The 14146-nt window shown below is 49.6% G+C and overlaps 1 protein-coding gene across 1 annotated transcript in view; it reads right to left on the bottom strand.

Annotated features, from left to right (window-relative positions):
• nme7 (NME/NM23 family member 7) overlaps positions 1-14146 on the bottom strand; it is a 177546-nt gene that overhangs the window by 81204 nt on the left and 82196 nt on the right. Inside the window, exon 8 of the mRNA XM_055941122.1 lies at positions 11826-11890. Within this exon, the coding sequence (XP_055797097.1) occupies positions 11826-11890 (65 nt within the window). The remainder of the gene's footprint in view (positions 1-11825; positions 11891-14146) is intronic.

The raw sequence follows: 14146 nt of genomic DNA, 5'->3' as shown, positions 1-14146 counted from the left end.
GCTGGAGCATCACTCTACACCTCCACACATCTAGCAGATAGCTAGTCCAGCATCTCTACACCTCCACACATCTAGCAGATAGCTGCTCCAGCATCACTCCACACATCTAGCAGATAGCTGCTCCAGCATCACGCTACACCTCCACACATCTAGCAGATAGCTGCTCCATCATCACTCTACACCTTCACACATCTAGCAGATAGCTGCTGGAGCATCACTCTACACCTCCACACATCTAGCAGATAGCTGCTGGAGCATCACTCTACACCTCCACACATCTAGCAGATAGCTGCTGGAGCATCACTCTACACCTCCACAAATCTAGCAGATAGCTGCTCCATCATCACTCTACACCTCCACACATCTAGCAGATAGCTGCTCCAGCATCACTCTACACCTCCACACATCTAGCAGATAGCTGCTCCATCATCACTCTACACCTCCACACATCTAGCAGATAGCTGCTCCAGCATCACTCTACACCTCCACACATCTAGCAGATAGCTGCTGGAGCATCACTTTACACCTCCACACATCTAGCAGATAGCTGCTGGAGCATCACTCTACACCTCCACACATCTAGCAGATAGCTGCTCCAGCATCACTCTACACCTCCACACATCTAGCAGATAGCTGCTGGAGCATCACTCCACACATCTAGCAGATAGCTGCTCCAGCATCACTCTACACATCTAGCAGATAGCTGCTGGAGCATCACTCTACACCACCACACATCTAGCAGATAGCTGCTCCATCATCACTCTACACCTCCACACATCTAGCAGATAGCTGCTGGAGCATCACTCTACACCTCCACACATCCAGCAGATAGCTGCTCCAGCATCACTCTACACCTCCACACATCTAGCAGATAGCTGCTCCATCATCACTCTACACCTCCACACATCTAGCAGATAGCTGCTGGAGCATCACTCTACACCTCCACACATCTAGCAGATAGCTGCTCCATCATCACTCTACACCTCCACACATCTAGCAGATAGCTGCTGGAGCATCACTCTACACCTCCACACATCTAGCAGATAGCTGCTGGAGCATCACTCTACACCTCCACACATCTAGCAGATAGCTGCTGGAGCATCACTCTACACATCTAGCAGATAGCTGCTCCAGCATCACTCTACACCTCCACACATCTAGCAGATAGCTGCTCCATCATCACTCTACACCTCCACACATCTAGCAGATAGCTGCTGGAGCATCACTCTACACCTCCACACATCTAGCAGATAGCTGCTGGAGCATCACTCTACACCTCCACACATCTAGCAGATAGCTGCTGGAGCATCACTCTACACCTCCACACATCCAGCAGATAGCTGCTCCAGCATGTCTCTACACCTCCACACATCTAGCAGATAGCTGCTGGAGCATCACTCTACACCTCCACACATCTAGCAGATAGCTGCTGGAGCATCACTCTACACCTCCACACATCTAGCAGATAGCTGCTGGAGCATCACTCTACACATCTAGCAGATAGCTGCTGGAGCATAACTTTACACCTCCACACATCTAGCAGATAGCTGCTGGAGCATCACTCTACACATCTAGCAGATAGCTGCTCCAGCATCACTCTACACCTTCACACATCTAGCAGATAGCTGCTCCAGCAACACTCTACACCTTCACACATCTAGCAGATAGCTGCTCCATCATCACTCTACACATGTAGCAGATAGCTGCTGGAGCATCACTCTACACCTCCACACATCTAGCAGATACCTGCTGGAGCATCACTCTACACATCTAGCAGATAGCTAATGGAGCATAACTTTACACCTCCACACATCTAGCAGATAGCTGCTGGAGCATCACTCTACACATCTAGCAGATAGCTGCTGGAGCATCACTCTACACCTCCACACATCTAGCAGATAGCTGCTGGAGCATCACTCTACACCTCCACACATCTAGCAGATAGCTGCTCCAGCATCACTTTACACCTCCACACATCTAGCAGATAGCTGCTCCATCATCACTCTACACCTCCACACATCCAGCAGATAGCTGCTGGAGCATCACTTTACACCTCCACACATCCAGCAGATAGCTGCTCCAGCATCACTCTACACCTCCACACATCTAGCAGATAGCTGCTCCAGCATCACTCTACACCTCCACACATCTAGCAGATAGCTGCTCCAGCATCACTCTACACCTCCACACATCTAGCAGATAGCTGCTCCAGCATCACTCTACACCTCCACACATCTAGCAGATAGCTGCTGGAGCATCACTCTACACCTCCACACATCTAGCAGATAGCTGCTCCAGCATCACTCTACACCTCCACACATCTAGCAGATAGCTGCTGGAGCATCACTCCACACATCTAGCAGATAGCTGCTCCAGCATCACTCTACACCTCCACACATCTAGCAGATAGCTGCTCCAGCATCACTCTACACCTCCACACATCTAGCAGATAGCTGCTCCATCATCACTCTACACCTTCACACATCTAGCAGATAGCTGCTGGAGCATCACTCTACACCTCCACACATCTAGCAGATAGCTGCTGGAGCATCACTCTACACCTCCACACATCTAGCAGATAGCTGCTGGAGCATCACTCTACACCTCCACAAATCTAGCAGATAGCTGCTCCATCATCACTCTACACCTCCACACATCTAGCAGATAGCTGCTCCAGCATCACTCTACACCTCCACACATCTAGCAGATAGCTGCTCCATCATCACTCTACACCTCCACACATCTAGCAGATAGCTGCTCCAGCATCACTCTACACCTCCACACATCTAGCAGATAGCTGCTGGAGCATCACTTTACACCTCCACACATCTAGCAGATAGCTGCTGGAGCATCACTCTACACCTCCACACATCTAGCAGATAGCTGCTCCAGCATCACTCTACACCTCCACACATCTAGCAGATAGCTGCTGGAGCATCACTCTACACCTCCACACATCTAGCAGATAGCTGCTCCATCATCACTCTACACCTCCACACATCTAGCAGATAGCTGCTGGAGCATCACTCTACACCTCCACACATCTAGCAGATAGCTGCTGGAGCATCACTCTACACCTCCACACATCTAGCAGATAGCTGCTGGAGCATCACTCTACACATCTAGCAGATAGCTGCTCCAGCATCACTCTACACCTCCACACATCTAGCAGATAGCTGCTCCATCATCACTCTACACCTCCACACATCTAGCAGATAGCTGCTGGAGCATCACTCTACACCTCCACACATCTAGCAGATAGCTGCTGGAGCATCACTCTACACCTCCACACATCTAGCAGATAGCTGCTGGAGCATCACTCTACACCTCCACACATCCAGCAGATAGCTGCTCCAGCATGTCTCTACACCTCCACACATCTAGCAGATAGCTGCTGGAGCATCACTCTACACCTCCACACATCTAGCAGATAGCTGCTGGAGCATCACTCTACACCTCCACACATCTAGCAGATAGCTGCTGGAGCATCACTCTACACATCTAGCAGATAGCTGCTGGAGCATAACTTTACACCTCCACACATCTAGCAGATAGCTGCTGGAGCATCACTCTACACATCTAGCAGATAGCTGCTGGAGCATCACTCTACACATCCACACATATAGCAGATAGCTGCTCCAGCATCACTCTACACCTTCACACATCTAGCAGATAGCTGCTCCAGCAACACTCTACACCTTCACACATCTAGCAGATAGCTGCTCCATCATCACTCTACACATGTAGCAGATAGCTGCTGGAGCATCACTCTACACCTCCACACATCTAGCAGATACCTGCTGGAGCATCACTCTAAACATCTAGCAGATAGCTGCTGGAGCATAACTTTACACCTCCACACATCTAGCAGATAGCTGCTGGAGCATCACTCTACACCTCCACACATCTAGCAGATAGCTGCTGGAGCATCACTCTACACCTCCACACATCTAGCAGATAGCTGCTCCAGCATCACTTTACACCTCCACACATCTAGCAGATAGCTGCTCCATCATCACTCTACACCTCCACACATCCAGCAGATAGCTGCTGGAGCATCACTTTACACCTCCACACATCCAGCAGATAGCTGCTCCAGCATCACTCTACACCTCCACACATCTAGCAGATAGCTGCTCCAGCATCACTCTACACCTCCACACATCTAGCAGATAGCTGCTCCAGCATCACTCTACACCTCCACACATCTAGCAGATAGCTGCTCCAGCATCACTCTACACCTCCACACATCTAGCAGATAGCTACTCCAGCATCACTCTACACCTCCACACATCTAGCAGATAGCTGCTCCAGCATCACTCTACACCTCCACACATCTAGCAGATAGCTGCTGGAGCATCACTCCACACATCTAGCAGATAGCTGCTCCAGCATCACTCTACACCTCCACACATCTAGCAGATAGCTGCTCCAGCATCACTCTACACCTCCACACATCTAGCAGATAGCTGCTCCAGCATCACTCTACACCTCCACACATCTAGCAGATAGCTGCTCCAGCATCACTCTACACCTCCAAACATCTAGCAGATAGCTTCTGGAGCATCACTCCACACATCTAGCAGATAGCTGCTCCAGCATCACTCTACACCTCCACACATCTAGCAGATAGCTGCTCCAGCATCACTCTACACCTCCACACATCTAGCAGATAGCTGCTCCAGCATCACTCTACACCTCCACACATCTAGCAGATAGCTGCTCCAGCATCACTCTACAACCCCATACATCTAGCAGATAGCTGCTCCAGCATCACTCTACACATCTAGCAGATAGCTGCTCCAGCATCACTCTACACCTCCACACATCCAGCAGATAGCTGCTGGAGCATCACTCTACACCTCCACACATCTAGCAGATAGCTGCTGGAGCATCACTCTACACCGCCACACACCTAGCAGATAGCTGATCCAGCATCACTCTACACCTCCACACATCTAGCAGATAGCTGATGGAGCATCACTCTACACTTCCACACATCTAGCAGATAGCTGTTCCAGCATCACTCTACACCTCCACACATCTAGCTGATAGCTGCTGGAGCATCACTCTACACCTCCACACATCTAGCAGATAGCTGCTCCAGCATCACTCTACACATCTAGCAGATAGCTGCTGGAGCATCACTCTACACCTCCACACATCTAGCAGATAGCTGCTCCAGCATCACTCTACACCTCCACACATCCAGCAGATAGCTGCTCCATCATCACTCTACACCTCCACACATCTAGCAGATAGCTGCTGGAGCATCACTCTACACCTCCACACATCCAGCAGATAGCTGCTGGAGCATCACTCTACACCTCCACACATCTAGCAGAAAGCTGCTCCAGCATCACTCTACACCTCCACACATCTAGCAGATAGCTGCTCCAGCATCACTCTACACATCTAGCAGATAGCTGCTCCAGCATCACTCTACACCTCCACATATCTAGCAGATAGCTGCTCCAGCATCACTCTACACATCTAGCAGATAGCTGCTGGAGCATAACTTTACACCTCCACACATCTAGCAGATAGCTGCTCCATCATCACTCTACACCTCCACACATCTAGCAGATAGCTGCTCCAGCATCACTCTACACATCTAGCAGATAGCTGCTCCAGCATCACTCTACACCTCCACACATCTAGCAGATAGCTGCTCCAGCATCACTCTACACATCTAGCAGATAGCTGCTCCAGCATCATTCTACACCTCCACACATCCAGCAGATAGATGCTCCATCATCACTCTACACCTCCACACATCTAGCAGATAGCTGCTGGAGCATCAGTCTACACCTCCACACATCCAGCAGATAGCTGCTGGAGCATCACTCTACACCTCCACACATCTAGCAGATAGCTGCTGGAGCATCACTCTACACCTCCACACATCTAGCAGATAGCTGCTCCATCATCACTCTACACCTCCACACATCTAGCAGATAGCTGCTGGAGCATCACTCTACACCTCCACACATCTAGCAGATAGCTGCTGGAGCATCACTCTACACCTCCACACATCTAGCAGATAGCTGCTGGAGCATCACTCTACACCTCCACACATCTAGCAGATAGCTGCTCCAGCATCACTCTACACCTCCACACATCTAGCAGATAGCTGCTCCAGCATCACTCTACACATCTAGCAGATAGCTGCTCCAGCATCACTCTACACCTCCACATATCTAGCAGATAGCTGCTCCAGCATCACTCTACACATCTAGCAGATAGCTGCTGGAGCATAACTTTACACCTCCACACATCTAGCAGATAGCTGCTCCATCATCACTCTACACCTCCACACATCTAGCAGATAGCTGCTCCAGCATCACTCTACACATCTAGCAGATAGCTGCTCCAGCATCACTCTACACCTCCACACATCTAGCAGATAGCTGCTCCAGCATCACTCTACACATCTAGCAGATAGCTGCTCCAGCATCATTCTACACCTCCACACATCCAGCAGATAGATGCTCCATCATCACTCTACACCTCCACACATCTAGCAGATAGCTGCTGGAGCATCAGTCTACACCTCCACACATCCAGCAGATAGCTGCTGGAGCATCACTCTACACCTCCACACATCTAGCAGATAGCTGCTGGAGCATCACTCTACACCTCCACACATCTAGCAGATAGCTGCTCCATCATCACTCTACACCTCCACACATCTAGCAGATAGCTGCTGGAGCATCACTCTACACCTCCACACATCTAGCAGATAGCTGCTGGAGCATCACTCTACACCTCCACACATCTAGCAGATAGCTGCTCCAGCATCACTCTACACATCTAGCAGATAGCTGCTGGAGCATCACTTTACACCTCCACACATCTAGCAGATAGCTGCTGGAGCATCACTCTACACCTCCACACATCTAGCAGATAGCTGCTCCAGCATCACTCTACACCACCACGCAGATAGCTGCTGGAGCATCACTGTACACCCCCACACATCTAGCAGATAGCTGCTCCATCATCACTCTACACCTCCACACATCTAGCAGATAGCTGCTCCAGCATCACTCTACACCTCCACACATCTAGCAGATAGCTGCTCCAGCATCACTCTACACCTCCACACATCTAGCAGTTAGCTGCTGGAGCATCACTCTACACCTCCACACATCTAGCAGATAGCTGCTGGAGCATCACTCTACACCTCTACGCAGATAGCTGCTCCAGCATCACTCTACACCTCCACACATCTAGCAGATAGCTGCTTCAGCATCACTCTACACCTCCACACATCTAGCAGATAGCTGCTGGAGCATCACTCCACACATCTAGCAGATAGCTGCTCCAGCATCACTCTACACCTCCACACATCTAGCAGATAGCTGCTGGAGCATCACTCTACACATCTAGCAGATAGCTGCTGGAGGATCACTCTACACCTCCACACATCTAGCAGATAGCTGCTGGAGCATCACTCTACACATCTAGCAGATAGCTGCTCCAGCATCACTCTACACATCTAGCAGATAGCTGCTCCAGCATCACTCTACACCTCCACACATCTAGCAGATAGCTGCTGGAGCATCACTCTACACCTCCACACATCTAGCAGATAGCTGCAGATAGCTGCTCCATCATCACTCTACACCTCCACACATCTAGCAGATAGCTGCTGGAGCATCAGAGGCCAGGTGGAAAGAGGAGATGTAGAACGTTTAATAGACTAAGTTAGAATCATTAGTAAACACTCCTGATGTTCGGTAAAGTTTATACACATTAAAATAAAATGTATAAAAATGTCAGAAAATCCTAAAATGAATGTAGGCCTATTTAATAAGTTTTGACTGTTATTTTATTTTCATGACGATCTTAATTCATAACAGTCAGTTACACGGTTATTCAATTACCGCCACAGGCCTAAGTACCACAGTACAACACAATGCTTCAGCTCATATGATTAGAGACACATAACTATAAGTGGTCCACTGTGCCCCTACTGTGCCCCAGGGCCGACACTGTCCATCACTCTCTCCCTACTGTTCCCCAGAGCCGACACTGTCCATCACTCTCTCCCTACTGTGCCCCAGGGCCGACACTGTCCATCACTCTCTCCCTACTGTTCCCCAGGGCCGACACTGTCCATCACTCTCTCCCTACTGTGCCCCAGGGCCGACACTGTCCATCACTCTCTCCCTACTGTGCCCCAGGGCCGACACTGTCCATCACTCTCTCCCTACTGTTCCCCAGAGCCGACACTGTCCATCACTCTCTCCCTACTGTTCCCCAGAGCCGACACTGTCCATCACTCTCTCCCTACTGTTCCCCAGAGCCGACACTGTCCATCACTCTCTCCCTACTGTTCCCCAGGGCCGACACTGTCCATCACTCTCTCCCTACTGTGCCCCAGGGCCGACACTGTCCATCACTCTCTCCCTACTGTGTCCCAGGGCCAACACTGTCCATCACTCTCTCCCTACTGTGCCCCAGGGCCGACACTGTCCACCACTCTCTCCCTACTGTGCCCCAGGGCCGACACTGTCCATCACTCTCTCCCTACTGTGCCCCAGGGCCGACACTGTCCATCACTCTCTCCCTACTGTGCCCCAGGGCCGACACTGTCAATCACTCTCTCCCTACTGTGCCCCAGGGCCGGCACTGTCCATCACTCTCTCCCTACTGTGCCCCAGGGCCGACACTGTCCATCACTCTCTCCCTACTGTGCCCCAGGGCCGACACTGTCCATCACTCTCTCCCTACTGTGCCCCAGGGCCGACACTGTCCATCACTCTCTCCCTACTGTGCCTCAGGGCCGACACTGTCCATCACTCTCTCCCTACTGTGCCCCAGGGCCAACACTGTCCATCACTCTCTCCCTACTGTGCCCCAGGGCCGACACTGTCCATCACTCTCTCCCTACTGTTCCCCAGAGCCGACACTGTCCATCACTCTCTCCCTACTGTGCCCCAGAGCCGACACTGTCCATCACTCTCTCCCTACTGTGCCTCAGGGCCGACACTGTCCATCACTCTCTCCCTACTATGCCCCTGCTTGCCCCTGAGCCGACACTGTCCATCACTCTCTCCCTACTGTGCCCCAGGGCCAGCACTGTCCATCACTCTCTCCCTACTGTGCCCCAGGGCCGACACTGTCCATCACTCTCTCCCTACTGTGCCCCAGGGCCGACACTGTCCATCACTCTCTCCCTACTGTGCCCCAGGGCCGACACTGTCCATCACTCTCTCCCTACTGTGCCCCAGGGCCGACACTGTCCATCACTCTCTCCCTACTGTGCCCCTGCTTGCCCCAGGGCCGACACTGTCCATCACTCTCTCCCTACTGTGCCCCAGGGCCAACACTGTCCATCACTCTCTCCCTACTGTTCCCCAGGGCCGACACTGTCCATCACTCTCTCCCTACTGTGCCCCAGGGCCGACACTGTCCATCACTCTCTCCCTACTGTGCCCCAGGGCCGACACTGTCCATCACTCTCTCCCTACTGTGCCCCAGGGCCAACACTGTCCATCACTCTCTCCCTACTGTTCCCCTGTCATTTTAACTGTCTTGATTATTTTGTATTCTTTTGTTTAGTTGTTTTGTTTTTCCTACTTAAAGCTTTGAGATTTCTCCGTAATTAAATGTGCTACACAAATTAAAATAATTGGGATGCACAGGGCCAGGGCCCCTTCCAGAAGAGCAGAGAGGCGAGGGCAGCCTCTGTCATGGCAGAGCTATGAAAGGTCACTGATCTCAGCAGTGGATGTACGGTGTGGATTGATCAGGACTGCCAGGGTCACACTAGAACAGTAGAGAATGCACTGAGGGCCTAGGGAATACAGCTGCAGAGAAAAAACATGGGTGCTGAGAGGAGGATGGGAAAGGTCCATGTTGTCCCTCCACTACAATCCATTATCTAAACAGGTTTACACCATCACCCCTGTGTCATGTTGTCCACTACAATCCATTATCTAAACAGGTTTACACCATCACCCCTGTGTCATGTTGTCCACTACAATACAATCCATTATCTAAACAGGTTTACACCATCATCATCACCCCTGTGTCATGTTGTCCACTACAATCCATTATCTAAACAGGTTTACATCATCACCCCTGTGTCATGTTGTCCACTACAATCCATTATCTAAACAGGTTTACATCATCACCCCTGTGTCATGTTGTCCACTACAATCCATTATCTAAACAGGTTTACATCATCACCCCTGTGTCATGTTGTCCACTACAATCCATTATCTAAACAGGTTTACACCATCATCATCACCCCTGTGTCATGTTGTCCCTCCACTACAATCCATTATCTAAACAGGTTTACATCATCACCCCTGTGTCATGTTGTCCACTACAATCCATTATCTAAACAGGTTTACACCATCATCACCCCTGTGGCATGTTGTCCCTTCACTACAATCCATTATCTAAACAGGTTTACATCATCACCCCTGTGTCATGTTGTCCACTACAATCCATTATCTAAACAGGTTTACATCATTACCCCTGTGTCATGTTGTCCACTACAATCCATTATCTAAACAGGTTTACATCATCATTACCCCTGTGTCATGTTGTCCACTACAATCCATTATCTAAACAGGTTTACATCATCACCCATGTGTCATGTTGTCCACTACAATCCATTATCTAATCAGGTTTACATCATCACCCATGTGTCATGTTGTCTTAAAACAATTGTACACGAGAGGGCGTGCTAAGCAACGATGATAAATGTATTGACAGGCTACTATTTCATCCCTCAATGAAGATATAGGCCTAGTCCCGACACATCTTTGGCTGCTAGCCAAGCCGGCTGGCCGTTCATTCTATCGGTCAGGGGGCCAGGGACCCAGACGATCAGTCTTTTTGTTCTGTATCTAGTCGTTCGTTCTTAAATGTTCCATGGCAACGCTCTTATCCCTTGCTTGCTAGCTAGCCAACTACGGCTAACACGGCCAGGTCAAACAGTGCAGCCAGAAGTAGCTGAATTTCATGTCGTTTTATCTGTTTTCTATTGACATTTCTTTGTATATATATATAAAAAAAAAATGATGCTGATTTGTGATTTCGACTGGCTGAGAAAATATTGTCAGTCTCTTCCTGTCACGTTCATTCTCAACAGGACAGTGGAGATCCAATTTCAATATTGAAACGATGTTCCCAAGTGTCGAGAGAAAGACAAGAAACATTTGTACAAACCCCCGTTGTTGAAAAAAACTAAATGTTAGGCTAGAAGCAAGGGGAAATAATGTCTAGATGCCTTTTTACAGTGGAGATCAAGTTAATACATTGGCTGGCTGGGCTGATGGAACAATAGACGTGCAGGGATCTCTCAGACGGAACAGAAAAACAAGATGCCCATTTTTGCGTCATAGGCTTACCCGTGCTAAAACAGTTTTTTTTAGTATGGCTTAGAACGCATCTCAACCAATCACAATGATTGTTTCGACCAACCTGTTGTAGAAACTACAATCCATTATCTAAACAGGCTAATGCCATCATCATCATCACCCGTGGTCCTAAACAGTTTAACGCCATCATCATCATCACCCGTGGGTCTAAACAGGTTAACGCCACCATCACCCGTGGTCCTAAACAGTTTACCGCCCTCATCATCATCACCCGTGGGTCTAAACAGTTTAACGCCCTCATCATCATCACCCGTGGGTCTAAACAGGTTAACGCCCTCATCATCACCCGTGGTCCTAAACAGGTTAACGCTATCATCATCATCACCCGTGGGTCTAAACAGGTTAACGGCATCATCATCATCATCCGTGGGTCCAAGTGGCATGGCACAGATTTGACTATGATGACTGACTATGCAAGCTACTTACCATCTGCAGGGCTGAGATCTCAAAACCTGCTGCTGAGATGGAGTGGAGGATCTTTCCTGTCAGGGCTGTGGACACACACACACACAGAGAGAGAGAGAGACAGAGAGAGAGACAGAGAGAGAGACAGAGAGAGAGACAGAGAGAGAGACAGAGAGAGAGACAGAGAGACAGAGAGACAGAGAGACAGACAGAGAGAGAGACAGAGAGAGAGACAGAGAGAGAGACAGAGAGAGAGACAGAGAGAGAGACAGAGAGACAGACAGAGAGAGAGACAGAGAGAGAGACAGAGAGACAGAGAGAGAGACAGAGAGACAGAGAGACAGAGAGACAGAGAGACAGAGACAGAGAGACAGAGAGACAGAGAGACAGAGAGACAGAGAGACAGAGACAGAGACAGAGACAGAGACAGAGACAGACAGAGACAGACAGAGACAGACAGAGAGAGACAGAGAGAGACAGAGAGAGACAGAGAGAGACAGAGAGAGACAGAGAGAGACAGAGAGAGACAGAGAGAGACAGAGAGAGACAGAGAGAGACAGAGAGACAGAGAGACAGAGAGACAGAGAGACAGAGAGACAGAGAGACAGAGAGACAGAGAGACAGAGAGACAGAGACAGAGAGAGAGAGAGAGAGAGAGAGAGAGAGAGAGAGAGAGAGAGAGAGAGAGAGAGAGAGAGAGAGAGAGAGTTCATGACATAACAGGCTCATAACAGGCTCAGTATGGAAAGCAGATGTGGGCCTGAATGTGTTCACGACAGCTCTGTCAGGGGAAGGTCCACTAGTCAGACGGTAGACTGACAGCTCTGTCAGGGGAAGGTCCACTAGTCAGATGGTAGACTGACAGTAGTCTACGGACAGACCCTCTTCACCATTATAGCTTCAGTTATCAGACAGCCCTGGTTCGTGACCCATCTGCCTAATGTCCTGACTCCAGACCCCAGCTAACAGACCTCCAATAATCAACAGGTCACAAAATGCAATGAGTTTCAAAATCAGCTGTGTTTGTTAGGGATGGGGGGGGGGGGGATAATGAGACCTCTCTGGTCCCCGAGGACTGGAGTTGCCCATCCCTATATGGTGGGGGAGGTCTGTTGAATGCTCAGTCTGCTCTGCTCTCACCATGGTTGGCCAATGGACTTGGACTCAGCTCACTGGACAAGAAGCTGCAGATGATCCTATGCCTGTTAGCTCTTATGGGGATGACCTGAATACCCCTCGGACTATAAATATCGTATGGGGCTTGGGCTAATAATTTAAAAAAAATGTATCTCTCCAGAAATAAGTCTCTCACTGTTGCCGCCTGTTATAGACCCCCCTCAGCTCCCAGCTGTGCCCTGGACACCATATGTGAATTGATCGCTCCCCATCTAGCTTCAGAGTTTGTTCTGTTAGGTGACCTTAACTGGAATATGCTTAACACCCCAGAAGTCCTACAATCTAAGCTTGATGCCCTCAAATCTCACACAAATTATCAAAGAAACCACCAGGTACAACCCTAAATCCGTAAACACGGGCACTCTCATAGACATTATCCTGACCAACTTGCCCTCTAAATACACCTCCGCTGTTTTCAATCAGGATCTCAGCGATTACTGCCTCATTAGCTGCATCCGCTATGGGTCCGCGGTCAAACGACCACCCCTCATCACTGTCAAACGCTCCCTGAAACACTTCTGCGAGCAGGCCTTTCTAATCGACCTGGCCCGGGTATCCTGGAAGGATATTGACCTCATCCCGTCAGTAGAGGATGCCTGGTCGTTCTTTAAAAGTAATTTCCTTACCATTTTAAATCAGCATGCCCCTTTCACAAAAATGTAGAACTAAGAACAGATATAGCCCTTGGTTCACTCCAGACCTGACTGCACAAAAACATTGACCAGCACAAAAACATCCTGTGGTGGACTGCAATAGCATCAAATAGTCCCCGTGATATGCAACTGTTCAGGGAAGTCAGGGACCAATACACACAGTCAGTCAGGAAAGCAAAGGCTAGCTTTTTCAAACAGAAATTTGTTTTGGGACACACTCCAAAAAGTTTTGGGACACTATAAAGTCCATGGAGAACAAGAGCACCTCCTCCCAGCTGCCCACTGCACTGAGGCTAGGAAACACTGTCACCACCGATAAATCCATGATAATCGAAAATTTCAATAAGCATTTCTCTACGGCTGGCCATGCTTTCCACCTGGCTACCCCGGTCAATAGCAATGCACCCCCCGCAGCTACTTGCCCAAGCCTCCCCAGCTTCTCCTTTACCCAAATCCAGATAGCAGATGTTCTGAAAGAGCTGCAAAATCTGGACCCCTACAAATCAGCTGGGC

The sequence above is a fragment of the Salvelinus fontinalis genome, chromosome 12, assembly GCF_029448725.1.
Source record: "Salvelinus fontinalis isolate EN_2023a chromosome 12, ASM2944872v1, whole genome shotgun sequence".
Classification (NCBI taxonomy): domain Eukaryota; kingdom Metazoa; phylum Chordata; class Actinopteri; order Salmoniformes; family Salmonidae; genus Salvelinus; species Salvelinus fontinalis.
The sequence above is the reverse complement of the archived record's forward strand: the minus strand, read 5'-3'. Positions and strand labels throughout refer to the sequence as shown.